General features: G+C 44.3%; 1 protein-coding gene and 1 long non-coding RNA gene across 2 annotated transcripts in view; one reads left to right on the forward strand and one right to left on the reverse strand.

The window, feature by feature from the left end:
* Positions 1-522: 522 nt before the first annotated feature.
* Positions 523-23891, reverse strand: part of LOC117282547 — a 266690-nt gene continuing 243321 nt past the window's right edge. Inside the window, exons 4-5 of the long non-coding RNA XR_004513324.1 lie at positions 17134-17242; positions 523-551 (exon numbers count right to left, since the gene is read on the reverse strand). This is a non-coding gene — a long non-coding RNA (uncharacterized LOC117282547). The remainder of the gene's footprint in view (positions 552-17133; positions 17243-23891) is intronic.
* LOC111867265 (microtubule-associated protein futsch) overlaps positions 15589-23891 on the forward strand; it is a 272255-nt gene continuing 263952 nt past the window's right edge. Inside the window, exon 1 of the mRNA XM_023856968.2 lies at positions 15589-15882. Coding sequence (XP_023712736.1) covers positions 15708-15882 — 175 coding nt within the window. The 5' untranslated portion in view covers positions 15589-15707. The remainder of the gene's footprint in view (positions 15883-23891) is intronic.

The raw sequence follows: 23891 nt of genomic DNA on the forward strand, positions 1-23891 counted from the left end.
ATTATTGCAGTAAGCCCTCGCTAATCCGGATTAATTGCGAGGAGGCCATTTTAATCAAGCGATAATCCGGATTAATGAAGCAAAATTTAGCCGAAAGAGATACAAAAACTCTTAGATAACAAGTTAATGAAAAACGTAATAATATAGGTAGTGCTGATGAAAATTACCGATAAAATAGGAATATCACTGCAGCAATTTCTTCGTCTGTCAGAAGCCGAAATCCATGGCCTCCATCTAACTGAAGCCAATCTTGCGATATTTTATCGTGTGGTTTCAGTCTCTCCAGCTTCCCTCAGCACAGTCTGAAAGTCCTCTTGCTCTAATCCCGCTCGCTTCTAAATCCAATCTGCCTCTTAAATTATGTACTCAACTGTGAACATAATTTTTCATATTTCCATATGGATTATCCGACATCCTTCTCAATTCTAACCGTTTTCTCTCTCTCCTCTCGCTTCCAGTTTGGAGCGTAGGGCTGATTTCTCAATTTCATGATCATTTTACAGACGGTAGGACGCCTTGAATGGGTGATCAGCTCGTCGCAAGGCCTCCACCTGTAAACAGGACAATACAAACACAGAATAAACGTATACACACACACACACACACGCACACGCACACCAAACATCCATGCCTTGTGTGGGATTCGAACCCACGATCCCGGCTTCAGATTAGTCGAAGACAGTGCTTGCCTTAGGACGCTCGACTACCGTCACCGGCTCTAACCGGTTTAGTGTATTATTATTGTTATTATTATTATTATTATTATTAGTGTCAGTATTGTTGATATTAATGAAACTGTTATTATTATTAATTTTTTATTGTATTACCCCTATGGGCTACGGGCTGGACGGCCGGGGTTCAATTCGCAGCAAGGGCAAGAGACTTTCCTCTTCTCCACAGCTTCCAAACCTGCCCTGGGGCTCACCCATGCTCATACCCACTGGATACTAGGGACTCTTTCCCTGAGCATAAACCTACGGAGGCGTGAAGTTGACCACTCAGCTCCATCTAGTGCCGAGGTAAAAATTTTGGAGCTATACCTCCACTCCCCATACATCTTCATGGCACAGTGCTTAATTAATTAAGCACATGGAGAAATTTACCTTACCTGACACTGACTGTGGATTTGAAAGTTCTCTCCGAGAATACTATAAGGCTTATTGGTGTTATTTCACAAACAGGGTCACAGGGCCCATGTGACAGCAGGTAACAGCTAGAGCAAAGTGTTCAGGGATTTTCATGAAATATGTTTGTGATTTTCACTAAAACCGGTTGAAATTATATCGTCTTCGTTGAAACGGAAAAAAAAGCAGCGGACACTTAACACGCGCTCCTCAGTGCATCTTGAGCGGAACTCGTCGAACACGTTGCGGCCCGAAGTTGAAGAGAAAGATATAAGACGTATTTTTTTTTACTGAATATGCTTTTCAGAAAGTTTTATGGTTTTAGGAAAGAGAGGGGAACTTATGCTATCTAGAGGTAATATCAGAGCGAACGCCTCAGAGCAAGGTCTAGGACTGGCTAGCCGATAACACCCCTAGATACGAACCGAGTGTTAGATAATCGCCGATAGTGCCTTGGGCTGGTTGACATAGGCCACAGAGGTCTTGAAGGCAGATATTATGAAAACTCGAACGATATCATCCCCACCAACCATGGAACATCTTTCCGTGGCTTCGGTATAGTAGCAGGAGAAACGTTGCTATCTGCAGAAATATGCGGTGTGACATACGAAGAGTCAGTAATTTTCCTTTAGGTACGTACTTTGACTCTCTGAGAGTGCAGTCTTCTACAAAGAAGAGAACATTCTTAAATAGGTCTAAACTCCCTCAACTGCACTCCAAATCGCGACTTTCAAGCTCTTAATTAGTGGCCCGCAGACACGCATGCGCACCAGACACTCTGCACGTACGAAGCTGACAAAGCAACTGTGCCTTGTCATTAGCAGCAAAGGAGCTCCTCAACAGCGGAGAGAGAGACTTGCTGACGTCGGCAGTTCTTGGAGATGCAAAACTGTGCACCAGAGCGCGGTGTCTCGCCTCTCGAGATACACGTTACACGAACCCTTCATCACTACATTATTGCGGGCAAGGGCAACTGAAGCAGAGTTCATACAGTGTACATGACTGCTACGTCTGACACTGTCCCCCCCCCCCCCAACACAGTTTGGTCGTATGTACTGAGAACTACTTCCTCGGGATAAAATGCCGGATCTTGCAGCTGACCACTCCCCTCAACGCAGTGCTGAAGCTAAGAATGCATGGAGTTTTAACTCCACCTCTCCATACGTATTCATAATTAAGTGAAGGGTCAAATTTATCAATTTTCATTTTATTAGTTACAGATGTTGTCAGTTCATTATTGTTGTATCATGCAGACCCAGTTCCAAGTAACAGCTATGTAAACAGGCGACAGTACAATAGCCGTTGCTACGGAACAGCTCTGTTAACACGTTTCCCTGGCAACGAGAAAACACACAATGATGTAGGAGACGTTTCTGTGAGGCCCGTTCCGGGGCTATATAACGAGAAGCAGCTGCCATTTTGCGAAAGTCTTGAGAATGCATTTGGAAGAGTAGGAGATTTGTGCGAGATGGTCGCCAGCCTGCGAGGACGTGTGTCCTGGGGCAGAGGAACGTCCACTGTTGAGTCAGTTGAGAGTAGCAGTTGTGAGAAGTGAGAAGCTGATAGCTGAGGGCAGGGACAGTTCGGCAAAACCAGTGCAGATGGAAGAACGTCCGCGGTTAGAAGCCGCTACCAAGCAAGGGCTAGTGAAGACAGAGAGACTGAGAATGTTTTATGTCTAATGTAGTTAATGTAATCTTCGAAGTGTGTCGGAGTTATCTGTAGTTACAATAAATCCTATTACCAATCGAAACCCGGCTATACTCACTCTATCACGTCACAATATTGACGAGTTACGCATAGAAACGCATGCAAATCTTCACGCATAGATTCCGTTATTGTTGTCCGGTTTTAAATAAAATTGGAATATACAGATGAAATTTAGTTGAAGTCTCCAATACCAAATTTCATGAAAACGTTTTGAACGGTTCCGAGTTGTTATGTAAGGAACTAATACGTGCATTTTTTGCAACTTTTCTTTACGAACGCGAAAAAATATTAATTCTCCGTTATTTTGGATCCGCTCCAAAAACTTGTACAGTTAAATGCGCCTTACTTTAATGATCAAAGCGCCTTATTGAAACAGGTCATTCAGTCACTCAGAGGGTTGGGCATTTGCTTCCCACCGCAGTGGCTCGGGTTAGATCCCAGATCAGTTCGTATGGGATTTGTGGGGAACAAATTAGCACTAGAGCCAGTTTCATCTGAGTACAGTAAATCCTCGCTAATCGGGATCGAAATACTCATATGAAAAATATTGTTCATAGTTAAGTATATATTTTAAAAGATGCATGGTATTTAGGAAGGCAGATGAGTCACTTGTCTGTTCACATAATCTTTACAGTTTCTTCAAGCCGAAATTATTACGTTCAAAAACAAGCAAAACTTCTGAGCCTTCTATCGGTGAATAAAGGTAAAGTCTTTTAATAGTTGATAAATAAATGCTGTGCAGTGATATTTTGTCACTTATTTTCATCAGCACTATTTATGTAATTAATTTTTCATTTATTCTTGTACTAAGCATTTTTTGTCTTTTAGGGTTACCTTCTGCTTCACTAATCCAGATTATCAATTAATCCGGATGGCCTTTCCCTTTAAATTACTCCGGATTAGCGAGGGTTTCCTGTATTTCAATTTCCCCTGCCATTTCTCGTTTCATCAACTACCCCACATACATTAATAATCCCTTCATGGACGCTATGTAGTATCGATAACGACAGCGTCGTTAAATAAACAACCTAAAAATAAATAAAACTAAGGATAAGTAAACTTCATTACATCTGTTGATGTTGCGTGACTTCCAAATGCGAAATAATCAGACTACCAATTTTTGATCTCTGTTTGAAGACGAAGATAATGAGGACATCTGTCGGCTGTTCACACCAGTTAGTCCAGAAGGTTCAGACAAATCTGATTTTCGTTTCGGACGGGTTTCGATCGATCACAGAGAACAGCTATTTTAAGTAAAATATCTGTCACGGTTTTTGAGTGTGTTTCCACGTTAACATGTGGTTCAAATTTTAAACCCAGACAAAACCTTCCCTTCCACTACCCCTCCCATGAAGAGTATTCCATCATCGTCACCGTAACCGAATCAACAAAATTCTAGACAGAAAACTGCAGAACCAATCAATCAATGTAGGACAGTGATGTATGTGTTTTTTTTCCCTGGAGATACATCACACAGAATAAAGTAATTAGGTATACTATATGAGATTTGAGTATTTTTTCCTACGGCGAATATTAATATTATGGCGTTATAGTATTTGAAGCCGTGTAGATTGGTAGATAGTTATCTAAGTTTCTAAGTAATCTGCCCTGAAGATGGAAATAGCGAGTTCCTCTGAAACACTAGTATCCTTCTACCGTTGAACCTCAAAATTGCTATAATCATAAAGTAGAGTTGAAGACTTATATCTTCTAGGGTATAACTGCGTGTAGTCCGTTGAAAGGCAACGGGCGTTTCGAAGGAACATTTCACCTTCATCTTCAGATTTTAAGTTTATGTAAGCTAAGCAAGAAACAAGCATGGGGCAAGTAGTAAGCGTTGTTATCCTTTGGAGGCAGGATAAATGCCTTAAGACGAGACATTTTAGGTCTTAACTATGAAGGTTGTTGTCTCTTGGGATATTACGCCGTATAGTCGGGTGAAACTTTGCTTGCTACTTGGCGCTACTTAATGAAAGGTCAGTAATAATTGTCATTATTGTTACTGCTAACACTACGATCACACACATCATTGTTATCATCATTGAATTAAATGATCATTGAATTGCAAATCAAAATTGAATTAATTTTAAACATGAAAACATGTCATAAGATGAATTATTGAAATGCTAAAATCATACAAACTAAAATTTAAGGTTGGCTGCAATGATGGCATACGTGATCAAAATATGTAGCCATAAAAATAATGAAAATAAAAATTAATATTGACCTTTTATCGATTTTCTTTTGATTTTATTGAGGTTTACAACGAACTCTGTAGACAGCCATCTTATGCCTCCATTCCATAACGCAACTAACTTAACTCCAATGAGTTGGGCCCTTCTTGAGGAGAAGCCGCCAGTCGCTCAGCCACTCAAGAATTTCCCAACATTTTATGGAACCTGATGGTTCCTTACAGTGTTGCAAGAGCCCCCACTGGTCCCTATCCTGGGCCAGATCAATACAGTTCATACCATCCCATCCTATCTCTCTAAGATCAATTTTAATATTATTCACGTAACTGCGCTTGGTCTTGTTAATAGTCTCTTTCCTTCTGTCTTTCCCACCAAAATCCTATATGCACTCCCCTTTCCCTTTATGTCCTAAAGATAATGGTCATATTGAGTTCCATCTTCAGGGATGTAACAAGAAACCAGGTGGCATCTGGTTTCAGGCTTCTTTCTTGCTTCGCTTATTTTTGGACCTTGAAGATGGAGGCGACGTGTTCCTCCGAAATGTTGGTTGACTTTCAACGGATTACACGCCGTATATTCCAGAACACAGAAATCATCATAACCACCGCTAAGAGAGCCCCAACTCCTGCATTGATGATGATGATGATGATGATGACAGTAACAACAGATCTGTAGGACTACGAATTTGTGAGACTTGAGCGAGAGTCGTGCTTGGAGCTCCCTGACTTATGAAGTGGCCAATATACGTACCTTGCATTGGGCAGTGCGTCTCGTATTTTTAATTAATTCGTCACGGGCTATTGAAAGGCACTCAAGCGGAGGTCTTTAGTGTGATTTAAAGATCCGTGGCTGCGGCTATCAAGATAAGGGCCGAAAGCATCCAATTATAACGCTGAAAGCCGATTTAAATCGCCATGCTTTGAGGTTGATGCATAACTCCAGCAAAGGCTGGTTTCGTTACGTATCAGACCATGCATATATCAGTCATTAATGGTGACTTATTTGTGAGCAGTACGTTCTGAGTATATTAACCCTTTTAAAAACAGCTGAATACTACAGGGTGATTCTAAATTATTGTCCGCGTTTCCATGTCCTATAAACGTGACCCCGACAATAATTTAGAATCACCTTGTAAATCTACTATTGGAAAATGTGTGCGTCACTGTTAGTCAGTGACGTAGATCGTTACGCAATCAATAGAACGTTTCTAGAATCTATTTCCCAAGGGTGGTTCTCAGGTTGGGGGTTGGGCGTGGGGCTAAAAACTCACCGTAAAAATAAACTTGTTACGAAAGTACACACGAAGCCTCGGACCTGGGGGGATTCCTTCGATAAACGACCTTTCATTTCTACCGTAAAATGTTAGAAAAAGGTAAAGCTATTCCTGTAACAGGCCATGGAATCCCATAGGTTTGTAAAGCGTCAGGGATCCCACTGTTTGTAGATAATCGGCTCACAGATGGCGGTGAGGTTGTCAGCCTTACACGCCGGGCTACCTTTACCCCCAGGAAGATTTCTTGTACTCATTTCTGTTAGAGGCTCAGTCGACTCCAGGGATATAGTGCCGCTGGAAGGATTAGGTCAGTTGAAAAATCCAATGATGTCAGTGGGACTCGAATCCGTGACCTTCCGGCTTACAGCATAGTGCCTCAAACAACTACGCCACCTCGTGCCCCATCAGTACTCTACTTGGCAGGTTGCAGATTGAGAACTTTGGTTTGTAGAGATATGAACCGTGAATTCTGAAATGGCAAGTCACTGAGTTCCGAGGAACGGAAAGAGTTTGTGGCCCGTATACAGAAGATTCACCCTCCCAGAGCATTCACTATATGAACCACTGTTTGATTAACAAAAATATTTGCAAATATTTACTAAACAATCTCCATAAAAGTATTACAATTCCTTAATTACACTGCATAACGAAAGGCGCTGTCAAGATTCTTCTTGCAATCTTATTTCGTGCTACACTACATACTTTCAGTCTCGTAATCAACATACATCCTACCGATTCCTTGCTATCTCGGATTTTTTCTACAGAAATTATTACAGAGGTATGGAGGGAAATTTATATCTAGTATTGCCACGTATATGTGTGTGACTATAGACGGGGTTTGCATTGGTTAATGGATTTATTGATAATATTAAGTCGTAACTACAAATAACCAAAGTATTGTCGCTGATTTACACACATTACAAATTACTACACCCAAAGTCTTCTGTAGTCTGCTACTAGACGTTTCCTGGCAACGGATTATAACAATGTTTATTCCTCTGCAGTGTTTTACTAAGCGCTTCCTGATAACGGGTGTCAAACATGGCCATTCCTCTATCTGTGCGCGTGTCCTTCCATCACTGACTCCAGTACAGAACTGACTGCCAACTATCAACTAAATTTGGTTACCCCAATTCCCTTCTTTATATCTCCTCGGCGCGGACCGCTTAGACAACAACCGATTTCCCCCAATGCATGCGTAACCCTTGTCGCGTGAACGTGTTTACAGAGCCGTTGCCCAGAAACGGTTCTGATATAACCGCCCTTCTCAGGATCGTTGCATAGCAACAACCCTGCACGCTACAGTATATTTAAATAGAATCTAATAATTTGTACAGACGACGTAACGATTTGTGCTGTCATCTGACAGCGACGCCCATCATATATGATTTTATGTTAACATTACCACGAAAACCGCTACCATTCGGGCGTTCTAACTGAATCTTCCTAGACTGAATAAACCTATAGAACAGTTCAGGAATGTCATATTATTTTTACTGCGAGTCTATTTATGAGCGCGCACTGAGGAGGAAGAGCCGGACACCTCTCCTATCAAGTCGGGGAGACACATAACGCACAAATAAACCTTCTGGGGAACTCACTCCATGAGCCCGTTGTGACAGTCAAAATACTTAAATTGACCATAACTGCTGTGAACTTTCAACAAGATAAGCAATGGGAACAGAAGTATGTAACAGGACATGTGCACTAGGGCTTACAATTGTGACTACAGAGCCTATAAAAATGGTAAATTTGTGCGTGTGCTTAATTAAGCACCGCGATAAAAATGTAGAGATAACATGATTCTTAACCTCGGTACTAGATGGAATGTCCAGGTTCCACATCCCGGCCGATTTGTCGTTGGGGAAAGGGTTCTTTTTTCTACTTTATAGAGGACTGAGTAAGGCCCCCAGTTTGGCCTTCCGATCGACCTTACAGGCAAAACTGTGACAGTTTACTCCCTCCCTTTCCTCCCCATACACGCGCAGATAAAGCGGCAGGCTTCATGCCACAATCACGGTCTTCCAGCCTATAATGTTGAGTCACACACGTCACGTGCTACGGTCCTGCAGGCAGAACTGACGGACTGACAGGTTTCCCACAGGCCAACAGTCCAAACGATTGGCCGGCCGCACCACAGAAGTCAGTTTTGCCTTTCAGTCTTCAACTGTGCAGGCCGAACTGGAGGCCAAACTGTGTGTGTATGGGGGCCCTAAGTCGCAGATCCGGCCTGGACTTCCGGGAATCAAACCTTGATTCGTCGGCCAATCAGCCCGTATCCTAGTTATCATACGCCTCAGCTATCATTCCTCATGACAGCGCACTGAGCAACATTTGTAGTGCTACGAACGCACTTCCACGTATGCATCTACGAAATGAGGATTTACAAGGATGTGGCCTGAGGTTCGTTGAGAAAACTGGCTCGGCTGAACTTAAGACGAACACTGGGGTTACTTCGACACTTGTAATCCTATCGCTCCAAGCTGTTGAGAGGCTTTCACAGGAATAAGATATCAAGAGACAGAGCCTACTGACGGGTATACAATAAGAACACAAAGAAGCAGATATCTGATGCCCCTTCACCAGCTGGGCATCGCCCTGTTGTCCTGCAGCCTGCAGTGCTCTCATTAGCTCGGAGGGTACAGCAGTTAGAGGGATTCGCTCCTCCCAGGTAACATAAGGCGACATCTTAACAAGCTAATAGTAGCCCCTCAACATATGTCGATCATACAGATGCTTCTGTCACGAGGAAAATGGTATCTATTGGCCTATTTTCAAGAACAAGCTTAACAACTTCCTGCGAAGGCAACTTCTTCAATGTGTGACTTATTGAAGTCTTACGGGTACATATTCAAGAGTTAAATTTCCTTTCCGGTAACAGAGCAAACTTAAATTCTGGAAGAGAGGCACAGCGGGTCAGCAGCTCCTGTGGAAAGGCCGCAGTTCTCCCGTAACAAATCAGAATTCAATATTCAAATAGAACACGCTCTGCTACCGTCACGATGACATCACCACGTCTTAACATTCGTTCCGACCTGCGAAGCAGTGAGCGATGCACCCCGATGTGGGCCTAGGATACTGAGGAATGCCAGCTCAGACGATATGCGGTATGTCAGTTGCTGACATATCAGATGAACGGGGACATACTGGTTTATGGGGGATGCAGAGGGTACTGAACTGGATGTGCAGCGCTTCAGCAGAAGTGCTGAAGTTGCATTTTGTATCAGTCAGAGAGCTGGACCACGAAAACGAATTATTAAGGTGATTGTTCGGAGTTTGAAATGCTAGTAGACATGAAGAGAAGAAGCAACATACGCACTGAAGAAAAACAATGGGTTCTGAAACAGGGATTTTAATTGTGCAATTGTAGTGTACTTCATATTCACTACGTAATTGTTTTTCTTCAAGTTTTGTTTTGTAATATTGAATAACGGAAAAATAACGAAAACATCCCAAGTTTAGCCAAGTCGCTACACTGGACTTAACCCTTTAAAACATAGTAGTTACTATATATATACCCCTTGCTCTATTGTACAAAAACCCTGTATTATTTCCACAGAGCGTATTTGTGTGTTCCGTACGACTCTCACGATAAACAGACACTATTTCCTTAAAGAGTATTAACAGGCTGGGCTTTGTAGCAGAGACTTAATGTGTTTCCTGTTAGGTACGGACTGAAATACTTGTATTATATGTTATTTGGCAGAATTTCAGTCTTTCGTTAACTCAAAATTCCCATAAAATTAATGCCTATTCTCAACACTGACTACATGGAGACCAGAGGTTGTTATGAAACTGCCGACGTATTTTAAAACAGCAATAAGAGTGACAAATTTCTCGACAGACAGCGATATCAGTATAACAATCATTACTTACTTACTTATTTACTTACATACTTATGGAGCTGAGCCCTTCTTGAGGGGAACCCAAATCTGCAGTTACTCAAGAATTCCCCAGCATTTTATGGAACCCGAAGGTTCATTACCGTGTTCACAAGAGCCCTCCACAGGTCCCTAACTTCAGCCAGATTAGTTCAATCCATAACATCCCATCCTATCTCTCTAAGATCGATTTTAATATTGTCCATCCGCCTATGCCTTGTTCTTCCCAGTGGTCTCTTTCTTTCTGGCTTTCCACCAATATCCTATATGCATTCATCTGCACCCCATTCATGCTACATGCCCTGCCCACCTCATCCTCCTTGACTTGATCATTCTAATTATACTTGGCGAAGAGTACTAATTATGAAGCTCCTCATTATGCAGTTTCCTCCAACCTCCTGTCACTTCACCTCTCTTCGGTCCAAATATTCTCCTCAACACCCTCTCAAATGGCCTCAGTCTATGTTCCTCCCTTAATGTCGGAGAGCAAGGTTCACAAGCAAAATTATAGTTTTGTATAGGCTAATTTTCATGTTCTTTGGACAGCAGACCAGAAGACAAAAGGTTCTGGACTGAATTGTAGCAAGGATTACCCGAGTCCAATCTCCTCTTAATTTCCTCCTATATCAGGTTTCGATTGCATAACAATCATTACTGCTCATAAAAGGTAAAGTTTTCCCCTGTGCTTAACTAATTAAGCACTGCGTCACGAGGCTATATGGGGAAGTTATGTATAGATCCACATGTTCTTAACCTCGGCACTAGCTGGAGGTGAGTTGTTAGCTTCACACCTGCCGCGTTACCCCGGGGATGAAGTCCATGGTACCCATTGGATAGGAGACTGGGTGGGCCCCAAAGCCGGTCTGAACGACGTGGAGAAGAGAAAATTCTTGACCCTAATGGGACCCCAAATACGACCTCCTCACGTCCAGCCCGTAGCCAGTCGCTATACTGACTGCGCTATCCCGGCTCCTCACGTCCAGTCTGTAGCCAGTCGCTATACTGACTGCGCTATCCCGGCTCCTCACGTCCAGCCTGTAGCCAGTCGCTATACCGACTGCGCTATCCCGGCTCCTCATTACTGCTCATAAAAAAGTAAATGTATTCCTGTAACAGGTCGCGGAGGCCCATAGGGTTGTGAGATGTTGAGGTTCTCACATTATCTAGACAATCGGTTCACAGATGGCGGCAAGGTTTTCAGCCTTATGCACCGGCCGCGCTTTACCCCCAGGAATATTCCTGGTACTCATTTCTGTTAGAGTCTGAGTCGACCGCAGTTCCATAGTGCGTCTAGAAGGATTACGTCAATTGAAAAAATTTACCTCATCGGGATTCAATCCCGCAACCTTCCGGCTTGTAGCCTCAACCAACTACGCTACCGCGTGCCCCCTTATTACTGTTCATGCTCTCTCTAATTACACGATGAATGTTTTATTTCGAGAGAGAAAGTCTCAAGAGCCCGTGACAGCAGCAGAGACAGGTATGCCGAGGAATGCCCACCATCGTCCGGGGCTACAGTTTAGTTCAATACTTGCTGGAGCGTCGAGACGCGAGAGACAGGAGGGGAGTAGTCCGCGTCGGCTGTGGAAGGAGGGTGCAGAAGGAAGGGGGGGAGGGGCGCCTGTTAGACAGCCGGAACAAGGCACGTCTCTAGTCAAACCAGAAAATGTATGGAACCGAAACATTGCTTCCAAAACCGTTTGTTGTATCTTCTGTTTTGACTTAGTGTCGTTAAATGTAGCTCGAGAATTTATATTTGCTTGTCTGTGGCTGACATGTCAGTGATAAGCAGAAGCTGACATCTGGCGGTCACTTCATCACTTGACAGTTTAATTGTGAACCGTCTCGACATCACACTCACTGCAACTGGATCTCTTGGCGTTGTGCATCTTCTGGTATCCTGCACAGAACACAGCGTTTCGGAAACATAATCTGCTTGCATTCTCAAGGAAGTGGTAGCTAGCCACACGAAACCATTTGAAACGGCTGATTTCAGAACACTGAAGAACCATAATCAGTGAACTGAATATATATAATAACATCCTTACAATAACAATTGTTAAGATATCCATGGTGACGTGGAAATGAGGCAGAAAAGGAAGTGAAAATTTGACTATAAAACAAAAGCAGCCGCGTAGACATTGACAGTGACGTCATGGTATGTATACTGTGCTAAAACAGTCCGTGTAATGTACAGATACTCAGGAGCAATGATACACATTCTCTCAGGGTTACTTTATGACTGGCGTCTTGGAGACAAGCCCCTTGAGACTCGCGATCAGAATTTCTTTTTCAACTGAACACATGCTTTCACAGTCCTTACGTAACAGCCTCTCTAACGAGAGGATGGGTCTGTCGTTTACAATTGCTACTGGTCCTTGCCAGCGTGGTTATTCTCAGGTCTGAGTCCCGCGGTATTCATGATCACACTCTACTGTCTCAGATTCGAGATCTCCCCAACCAGGAGTGCCAGGTCCCCGTATTTATATCCCCAGTGACATGGTGACCCAGTTATACCCTCAGTCACTGGGTTCCCTTTCCGTTGGCCCCTTAAACTAGTAGGGTTCATTCATTCATTCATTCATTATTGGAGGGGGTGGATTTCCCCATGCACTTAGACCAGTTATTGGTCCATTGTGCGTCCCCCTTTAATTTCTACTGTCGCCATACTCTTCCAGTACTGGTGCTCGCTACCAGCCCCATTCTGCCAGCGAGGTCGGCCCTCTTCTGGCAGTGGTACCTGATACTTAGCCCCCACTAGCAGGGTTACGATAGAGGTATTCGAACCCGCCTCCACACGAGAAAGGACCTGGACCGGTAGACACTTTCTGTGTGAAGAGGCAGAGAAACGACGGCCTGAGCTTCGGCACAGCCTTAAGAATTCAGACATTAGGAGACAACTGAATATACAATAAGCATAAAATTAAATACAGAGATATCATCTAAATTTGACAAACCATCTGCGCAGAATGGCCGATCGCAGACTACCGAAACAGATCATGCAGTATGAATTAAATGACTCCGAGACAGAAGAAGTTGGATATGATGGAAGATTATGTGAGGCCGGAACAGGCTTATTTGTCTATAATATGGAGTGGGAAAGAGGATCTGACTTTGAAGTAGGAGAAATAAAGGTAAGTTTCACAAGAAGAAGGGTCGCGCCATAGCTCAAGCGGTTAGTCGTTGGCTTCCCACCGCGACGGCCCGGGTTCGATCCCGGGTCTGGTCAAGTGGGATTTGTGGTGGACAAAGTGGCGCTGGGACGGGTTTTCTCCGAGTACTTCAGTTTCCTCTGCCAATCTTCATTCCATCAAATTCTCCATCATCATAATCACCCGGGGCACGCTACAATAGGCCAATCAGTGGCCGCCGTGCCGAGTGGCCCCAGCTGGACTCCACCCCTAAGCGAATTAAAAAAAAAATTAATTCTCAAGAAGAATTCTGCTCCGGTAAGTCAGTTAACGTACTTACACTCCGCCGGGAAGTTACTCTCGTCTCCGGGTTGCGGCTGCTGCAGGAGAGGACAAAGGAGCAAAGAAAAGGTAGTAACGTTATTAGGGGGGAGAGATCTCGTAACTCCTTAAAGACAAAGGAAATCAGGCCATGTCGTGACACCGAAACGTCCATACGGTACCTCATGACTGCCAGCCGTGAACCCAAGTGCCTGCCCTCGACTAGACTGTACAACAGTTGCTCCGGTTAATGACAAGTTAGGAAATGTATGCAGAGCGTAACAATTCCGGCGCATTCGCTCCATTATGTCCAATTATCTCGAAAAGTATAAATCTCGCATGAAAGTGCAATGCACATAGAAATGCGTGTCCCTTGAGTCTGCGCAACTTCTGCTACGAACATGCAGCGAGTTACAGTAGAGATGCATGCAGAAATGCACGTGGGTCTGTGTGTAGGGCCCGTTGCAAGTCGAAACGGGGGAGATCGACACAGTTCAGTAAACCTAACCTAAATAATTACGTGTATATGTCTCCGTCACCAATAATAATGGGTTCTGGATTAGATGATTGTATTTATTAACGCTTTCATTTATAATAACCCTTAATTAGCACCAATTACCACAGCTCACAATCAATGGCTGCCTAAGACTCGCTCCATTCCTTACTGGACTACGAGCGTCTTCTCTTCTACCGTGACTGAATTCGTTCAGATTTATGAATCACTTGTGAATGACTTCATTCTTGCATCTCCGTTCTACTGCGACTGCTTAGCACTATGACTGATATACGAATGAATGGATCTCAGAGTAAGAGTCATTCTTACTTCACGACCGCCAATCAGTTCTTCTTGGCGATAAACCCCTTGAGACTCAAGGCCAGCAATTTTATTTTCCAACTGAACACTTGCGGTTATAGTCCTTATGTAATATCCTCTCTGAGGAGAAGACGGGTCTGTCGTTAAAAATTGCTACTGGTCCTCGCCAGCACAGTCATTCTCAGGCCCGAGTCCCACGGGACTCATGACCAAATTTTACTGCCTCAGATTCGAGATTCCTCCAACCTGGAGGTCCATGTCCCCATATTTATATCCCCCAGGAACAGGAGGGCCCGGTTGTACCTCAAGGCACTGGGTTTGACAATGAATTAATCTTATCTGAAAGGCCTCTTATATAGCGTTGCGGTATCCTAGATGTTTGTTGCCTGCTCGAATGCGTTGAAATGTTTGTCGGGTCATGAATCTGACCACTCACCCCTAACTAGTGTGGAGGTCAAGAAAACTTACCTCCATGGCGTAGTGTTTAGTTAGTTAAGCACAAGGACAACTTTAATTTACGGCTTCACAACCCTTTTGTATGTCCGTCCTATCGTAATTCAGCTCTTTCTTATTTAATTTCCTTCAAATTACAAAAATTCTACACCCCTTTTCCCCCATCCCTTCATCACCAAAGGCAAAAATATTTCACGTATCCCTGTTAATAGTAGAAGATACGTAGGATTTAAGGTTCTCACAGCGGTTTATGAAGATTTCTGTATTCTAGGATATAAAAACGTGTAGCCCGTTTGTAAGTCAACCGACGTTTCGGATGAAAATTTATCGCCCGTCTTAAAGGTAGAATAAGCCGAGAAAGAAACCAACGCAAAATCAGGTGGCAAACAGAGCTTCTTCGACCCTTAAGATTGAGGCGACATGTGCCTCTGAAACGTCGGTTTATTTTTCAAAAGGACTACACGGCGTTATACCCTAGAAGATAGAACTCTTCAGTTAACGAATTCGTGTCAGTGAAGAAGGGAGGAGACTGGGCCACAATATCCCCCCTCCGTCCTGACAGTCTGTATGAGGGCAAGACAGGAGTTAGGTGCTCATAAGGCGATATTCTGCGGATAAAACAATGCGGGGACCAGACGGCCGTGCGGATTTTGAGAGCCCGCACTCACTTGCCTCCAGTAACGCGACGACTCACGTAGTGGCTGCTTCCTGCCAGCTGACTGGGGGCTCGTTGCGCCTGCTCCCGGCCGTCACTCGCGCGCTGTGAGGCCGACTGTGTGGTGGGTCGGCCAGTCTCTGATCGGTTCGTATGTCTCTCTCAGCCGCTATGGAACATCAGCAAACGACAGAAGAGGCCGGCGGTGGAACACCTGGAGCCCCTCTGCCTCCGCCCTCACCTCTCTCAGGATGCTACCTGCTTATCGTCATCGGAGAGCCGCATTCTCAGGAGCACAAGGAGATCATCCTGCAGAGAATCGCTAAAGGTAGGACGACCACCCTTTGAGGGATTCAGCCAATGAAACGAAGCTGAGGGTATCTGTGTTCCGGAAGTGGAGCTTTTTGTCCCGAGTTCGAGCCTGTGGTTAGGTTTTGTGCGCTTCAGCATTCCCCCTCTGTACGACTTCGTGCCTTATGCGGCACCATTCGTAACCCTTCCACTGTTGAAATCCGTAATAATTAAGGCCGAACGTGACATGAAGTTCAAATTGGTTGCCAGTGTTCTATTTATAGAAGTACTTTCCTAAAAACGAACAGAGAATTGGGTTCGATTCCCGGGGGAGGAGGAAACTGTTCCCCTTTTACCCGAGTTCATACCGGTACTTATTTCACCTGTTTTAAAGTTGCCGGAGCGTGGTGCTCACCATTTACCTAATGCCGAAGGTTAGGAAAGACTGGAAGAGAGCTTGCACAAGATGGCTGGACCCCGCAGTGGGTTGTGATGACTACAGTTCTGCAGTATAGTTTAAATTTTCTGAAATGTTCGGAGAGAATGTTGCAGAAAGAAAACATGCCTTATTGCGTGTATTAGTGAATTACGCCTCCAGGAGAAATTTCGGCGCCCTGACCTCTGCCAGCCCGGCCCGGGCGAAGGCAGGAATCCGTATATTTGATAAGCGGCTCGTAGACGCGTCATGCAAGTTGCCTCTAATGATAGGATATCCCGTTGGTCAGAGCGTTCGCCACTCGTAGGGCGGTGAACGGCTTCATCTGGCATCCGAGCACGGCAAGGGCTTGCTAATTTATCAACCGTGCGGAGAAATCAGGCTCGTATCGATCGCGAGGCCTTCTACATGGAAGGCCAGCCGTTTACACTAGGCAATGCTATCCCTGCAACAGACCGTGGAGGCCCATAGGGTTGTGAGATTTCGAGGCTCCCACATTTTCCAGACAATAGGTTCACAGATGGCGGTGAAGTCAGTCTCACGCGCCGGCTGCCCTTTACCCCCAAGGAAGGTTCCTGGTACTCATTTCTGTTAAGAGGCTGAGTCGACCCCAGGGCCATAGTGCGGCTGGAAGGATTAGGTGAACTGAAAAATCTTTTAGTTTCTTCGAGTGGGGTGAGACTGAGCCCATTTGGTACATCGGCCACTATTTGACCTACCACGCCAGCCCCGGATGATAGATAATGAATGTGGAGCAGTCGGTGGAATGAGAATTGGCAGGGGAAACCGAAGTTTTTGAAGAAAACCTGCCCCAGTGCCATTTTGTCAACCATAAATAACACATAAACTGACCTGGGTTCGAACCCGGGGGGAAGCCGGCGACTAACCTTCTGAGCTTCGGCGCCGTTTCCTTTACCATCAGCGTAGTTGCTTTAGTGTCTTCGAAGCTCGAACCCCGGACCTGTAGAGAAACGTAACGATGTATTTCATAAAACAAATTGTGTTGCTTATTCCTAGGGTCACTCTATTTTGATGGGAGACTTAAGGAGACGCGAAGTATGTTAGGGCAGGGGTTCTCAAACTGTATGATACTGCGCCCCTCATCCCCTGAAACAGGCTGTACGGTGGCATAAGGAACATAAATAACTACACAGCCTCTACAGTAACGTTCTTATGCAGTCACGTTACTGTTTCTGGCGTTATATGACGCGAATTGTTAACACACGAAATACAAAATGGCGTACAGTACGAATGAGGCTTCACCCAACGTCAGTTACAGAAGGAAACGCGAATCCTACTTCAATTATAGTGAACAAAAACGAAGCCTGGATGAAAGGTTTATCGCCCCCAAATAAATTTCTTGACCACGTAAGCATTTGTTCTATCCTTCCTGTCGCCGCTGCTGGAATCTCCTTTCAGGCCGAACACCAAACGTTATATCGATTTTCTAGGTTGTGATGCCGTGTAGTTTGGTATATTGGTACAAATATTCCAGAAGAACCTGCCGCTTTCTTCTTCAGAGCAGTAAGAACAGAGCGGTACGGAGATGCGTATATGCGAGAGGAGACAGGTACCGAGGCTGTGAGACAGCCTGGAGGAAACAGGGAACCTGAAAAGGGCAAGGAGTTGGGAAGAGCAAGAAAAGGAAAATGGATAGCGCAGGGAAAATTATTTCCCCACCCCTTTCGTCCTACTACGTTTATCCCCCATTTCTCTCTTCCTACATTTATTCATTTTCAGATTACTTTTCTCATTTTGAAAAAAAAAAGTGTAGGCTTATGAGATCAACTTGTTGTCTGTTTGTGTATCTCCCTCGTATCAATACCTGAACCATTTTTTATGAAACTTGGTAAGTATATCATGGCATCTGAACCCATCTCAACGGCGTACTTCATAAATCCTTCCCATCAGTCTGTGTGCCTCTATATGTATACCCCTACCGTTGCTGGGCAAGGGCTCAGTAAACGCGTTGCCACGGCAACAAATACACATACAACAATAGAATAATTGTTGGACGCGCCGTTTTCTATGTGGTCCGTGTCATATCAAAGGAAAGTAGGAACTGAGTTCTTCTCAGAGCCTCTTGTTCTTTATTCATTCTATTTTTCATGCTATAGGTACTGTCCCCCCCCCCCCTTAGGCTACATAACTCCTTTCCACATTCATATATGTACTTTAGAAAGAGCCCTTTGCAGGGGATCAGCTCTAATCAAGATACCTTCTCTACATCACGTATTATTTTCTCACACCGTGCCTTAGGCTTCTGCCTGGAACAATGAAGCATCATATTCCTTTGTAACATTGGTGCCTATCCACGAGCTAGCGGCACGGGGTCACAACCAGCAAACCATAACCAAGCCTTCACCGCTGTCAGAACCTGTTCACGCGTTCCCCTGCATTCTGCCTTTCAAGGACTTGGAATTGAGGCAACACATGAGCAAGGAGGCTGTCTGGAATATCTGAAGAGTTAAGCTAAAGTTTTCCGCAAAAGCTCGGATGAGAGGTCAAGTGAATTGCATTGGCGAGGTTCCGGTTTCGAGTCTCGACTCCGGGAATCAATATCCTGAGGTTTCTCTTGATTTTCCAGTTCTTTCAGCCAAGTAATGGGTTAATTAGCATTAAAATAGATCCATGATTACTTCCTCCTGCAAGGTTAACGTACTGCGCAAAATACAGGCCATGCTACATGTTTCAAAAGAAACTTGTTGAAGTTAACTTCTTCAGTAGTTCCTACAGACAGTCCCTGGCTCCTCTAGATCGGGGGCTGCGTGGACCTTACGGCCTGTCTGGGCGAAAGTGATAATAGAATAATCTCTGCGTTTGTCGGGAATCGAACTCCAATTCGCCAATCGTTAAGACCGTAGCCCAGTCACTTTACTCCCTGAGCTGTGGCGCCAAATGAAAGAGCAGACAGCAGTGTTCACTGTGCCATGAACGCACTGGGTTCAGGACAGCTCTGTCGGTATAGCGATGGGCCACGTGCTGGACGGCCGGAATTCGATTCCTAGCAGAGGTAAGATTTCTCTTTTCTCCACAACGTCCAGACTAGTTCTAGGGGCCATCCAGCCTCCTATCCAATAGTTATCGGGAGTAAAAACGCCGGGGCGTGAAGCTGACCACTCACCTCCATTTAGTGCCGACGTCAAGAATGGTGGAGCTATACCTCCACTCCTCAATGTGTCTTCATGGCTTAGTGCTTAATCAATTAAGCACATGGATAGCTGTATCCTTTACCAACGCAAAGGATGTGGTTCCATGCTCGGGTCAATGACTGAGTACGCTAACGTTAAATTAATTTTCTTCGACACTTGTAATCCTATCGCTCCAAGCTGTTGAGAGGCTTTCACAGGAATAAGATATCAAGAGACAGAGCCTACTGACGGGTATACAATAAGAACACAAAGAAGCAGATATCTGATGCCCCTTCACCAGCTGGGCATCGCCCTGTTGTCCTGCAGCCTGCAGTGCTCTCATTAGCTCGGAGGGTACAGCAGTTAGAAGGATTCGCTCCTCCCAGCCAACGTAAGGCGACATCTTAACAAGCTGATAGTAGCCCCTCAACATATGTCGATCATACACGCGCTTCTGTCACGCGGCAAATGGTTTCTATTGGCCTATGTTCAAGAACAGTCTTAACAACTTTCTGCGAAGGCATCTTCTTCACTGTGGGTCTTATTGAAGTCTTAACGGCTACATATTCAAGAGTTAAATTTCCTTTCCGGTAACAGAGCAAACTTAAATTCTGGAAGAGAGGCACAGCGGGTCAGCAGCTCCTGTGGAAAGGCCGCAGTTCTCCCGTAACAAATTAGAATTGAATATTCAACCGGAACACACTCTGCTACCGTCACGATGACTACAGCATCACGGCGGGAAACCTTACACGTGTCTCTACTATCGGTACGCTGACGGTATGCGGCCCGCTAGTTATTTTTGTGTGGCCCATGTCAATATCTTTCAATTTCCAAAATAAACCCACATGATAACATTTTCCTCGTCTTGTGAATGTCGACCTGCATGAAAGTACTGTCAGTCGTGAAAGGTACAGTTGTCCCTGTACAACTCACTATAGATGTGTGAGGGGTAGATATAGAGTTCGATGTAGTCTTAAACTCGGAATTAAATGGTGAGTGGTAAGCTTCACACCCAAGCCGCTAGATCGCCGGGGAAATTTCTCACGTTACAAAGTGGGTAAGAGGTTGCGTGGACCACAGAGCCCATCTGGATGTTATGGAGAAGAAGAAATTTACCTGTGTCTGCAAGGAACCGAACCCCTATGTCTCTGCTGTGCAGTCCCGTAGCTCATCGCTCTACCAATTGAGCTATAAAATATATAACACCCCGAATCGCTGTTCACTAACCGCTGAAACTCTTTACCACTTCTTATTTCTACTATCAATATAAATGTAGGTATATTTACTCTTCTCAAAGACAGCGTCCGTTTATAGGGTTCTTGCCGAGACTGGGTGTTTCTGTTTATTTATTGGGCACTTACATTCTTAACTGCAAATAACTAGGACAGTCTCACTGAGTTACACACTCCAGAGATCACTGCAACTACAGCATGCATAAAGTCTTCTCAGTCTTCACTAGCGGTTGCTTAGTAAGCGTTCCTAACGGCGGGCGTTCCCCTTTCCTCTGTATTCCCCAACTGTCCCCGGCCTCAGCTACCAGCTTCTCATTCCTCACAACTCAAAGTCAAAGTCACATTGCAGCTCACGGTCAGTCAGTCAGTCAGTAAGTCTTGGTGTCGAGCCCCATTTGCGGGTGATGTCCATATATTTATTACTGTTTGACAGTTACGGTTCTGTCTTTGTGGAACACCCTCTCGTCATGCTGCTGATCCTTGCCAGCGCAGTCTTTCTCGGGCCCGAGTCCCTTGGGACTCGCGACCATATTTTACTGCGTCAGATTTGAGACTTCCCTTTTCGTCGCCTCCTACGACTCGCACGGTCGAGGTGGAGGTATTCGACACCGCCTCCACACGGCTTACTGCTCCTCTACTAATTGCTGAATTACTAGTCTTCGTTATATAGCCCCGACACGGACCGCACATGAAACTTTTCTTTTATTACTGCGTTTCTTTGGAAACGTGTCAACAGAGCTGTCCCCTAGCAACAGCTTTTGTTCTGTTGCCTATTTGTACAGCCGTTACTTAGCAATGGGTTTACATGTCACAATATGTTGGAGTTAAATACATTTATTTGAACTTTGTAGGAGTAGCGCCGATCACAGTGATCGCGCGGTCTAAGGCATGAAATGTCTTCATCCGCTCTAATACTGGGGTTGTGGGTTCAAATCCCACTCGCGGCATGGGTGTTTTCCTTTATTCTGTATTTGTGTTGTCCTGTAAATGTAGCGGCTTTGCGTCGGGCTGATCCCCCGTCCAAAGACTGTCTAAGATTAAGAAACTTAAGTGAAACGAAGCGTTTCACGGATGCCCTCTGCTCCAGGTGGGAGCAACAGGAACAGACAGATATAGATATAGGTGCGTGTGCTTCACAGGGCAGGTGTTTCTGTCCGTATACTGTGAAACCCGTATGGGGGTACCTGACGTACAGTAGATATCAGCAGTTTTTGAAGCAGAACAGCTCTGGTCGAGATTGGACGGGCACATTTTTCAAAAGAATGGATGACTGTTCTAGTAGGCCATTTTTTTTTTTTTTGCGAAAGAGGATGAATGTTTTATGTTTTCGAAATATCAAGTGCAGTTTCCTTCTGTGTGGAACACTTCACGACGCTCTTAGTCCCAATATCACTACGTAGATGAATTGGAAAGGATATGGAAGGATCTGGTAGTGTCCTAATAGAAGTATAATCCCGGCATTTTTTAAGTGGCTGAGAGAGACCGCGAAAATTTCAAGTGAGAACATTCGGTGCGGAAACCGAAATTCGAACCACATACGTCCAGTATACAATTGTACATCAAGCCACTCGATTGTATGGTTTGAAACGAATCGTTCTATGTATTACCATTTTAGATACACAGACAAACTTCTAGACAGACAGAGACATCAGCATAACTGCTCATGCTCTCTCTAATTACCCGATGAATGTTTTATTTCGAGAAAGTCTCAAGAGCCCGTGACAGCAGCAGAGACAGGTATGCCGAGGAATGCCCACCATCGTCCGGGGCTACAGTTTAGTTCAATACTTGCTGGAGCGTCGAGACGCGAGAGACAGGAGGGGAGTAGTCCGCGTCGGCTGTGGAAGGAGGGTGCAGAAGGAAGGGGGGGGGCGGTTAGACAGCCGGAACAAGGCGCGTCTCTAGTCAAACCAGAAAATGTATGGAACCGAAACATTGCTTCCAAAACCGTTTGTTGTATCTTCTGTTTTGACTTAGTGTCGTTAAATGTAGCTCGAGAATTTATATTTGCTTGTCTGTGGCTGACATGTCAGTGATAAGCAGAAGCTGACATCTGGCGGTCACTTCATCACTTGACAGTTTAATTGTGAACCGTCTCGACATCACACTCACTGCAACTGGATCTCTTGGCGTTGTGCATCTTCTGGTATCCTGCACAGAACACAGCGTTTCGGAAACATAATCTTCTTCCACTCTCATGGAGGTGGTACCTAGCCACACGAAACCGTTTGAAACAGCTGATTTCAAACACTGAAGAACAAGAATAGGTCAACTTAATCTATATAGAAATATGCTTCTAGGCTCATGTTTTCTCAATGGGAAATAATGAGAAATCTTACAATAACAACAGTCAAAATATGAATGTAAACCTAAAACGCTGTAATCTAGTGCCATGTTCAAGAAAACATGGAGCTATACCTCCACTCCCCATAATGCTTCATGGCGTAGTGCATAATTAGTTAAGCGCAGGGATTTTACCTTTTATTCATTTTCATTCCAACTAACTACATCTATTGCATACTAGCAGAGAATAGTTCACGAGAGCTGGAAATCAATCAATGGAGTCAAAAGGAAATTTGTTAATAACGAATGATCAGTTCTCCCAAAGGAGGTAAATATTCTATTATGAATAGTAAGTAACAACTTGCACGAGCCCAGTTCTAAACCGTACAGCCAATCATTTACATCGTTTGTCTAACAGAAATTAATTTTTGCCCCATCTAATTTATATAGCCTACATACGTGTATATACATGCAGACACATGCAATACATAGGCATATAGTATATTCTTCCCTGTCTCATATACAAAATGTGAGTATTTTTGCGACAAATATTCTACGACATGATTTTCGTAGACGACGAAATCATGACTTCTAACCTTGATCTAAGTGTCTCATTTTACACAATAACATCATGGACACAAAAAGGAGTTCAATAAACGTTACTATATACATGATTAATCAGAGGCAGAGGTGCCAGACACATGTAGCCATTGGTATTAACATAGAGTGATTTAAAATATCACTAACAATAGGTAAGAAACAGTTGAAATGTACCGATTTTGTTATATGGAATACAGCCAGTAGACGAGATACTCGTATTTAGGATCATGGCGAATGATTCACCAGGTTCCTTTAAACACTCGATGAACTTTAAAAGACATATAACTATCTAGTTCGTACCTCACAGGAAACATATTACGTCACCGCTACAAATACCAACCAGCTAATGCAGTTTAAGGAAATA

This window comes from Cryptotermes secundus, unplaced genomic scaffold (genome assembly GCF_002891405.2).
Source record: "Cryptotermes secundus unplaced genomic scaffold, Csec_1.0 scaffold1356, whole genome shotgun sequence".
In the NCBI taxonomy this organism is placed as follows: Eukaryota; Metazoa; Arthropoda; class Insecta; order Blattodea; family Kalotermitidae; genus Cryptotermes; species Cryptotermes secundus.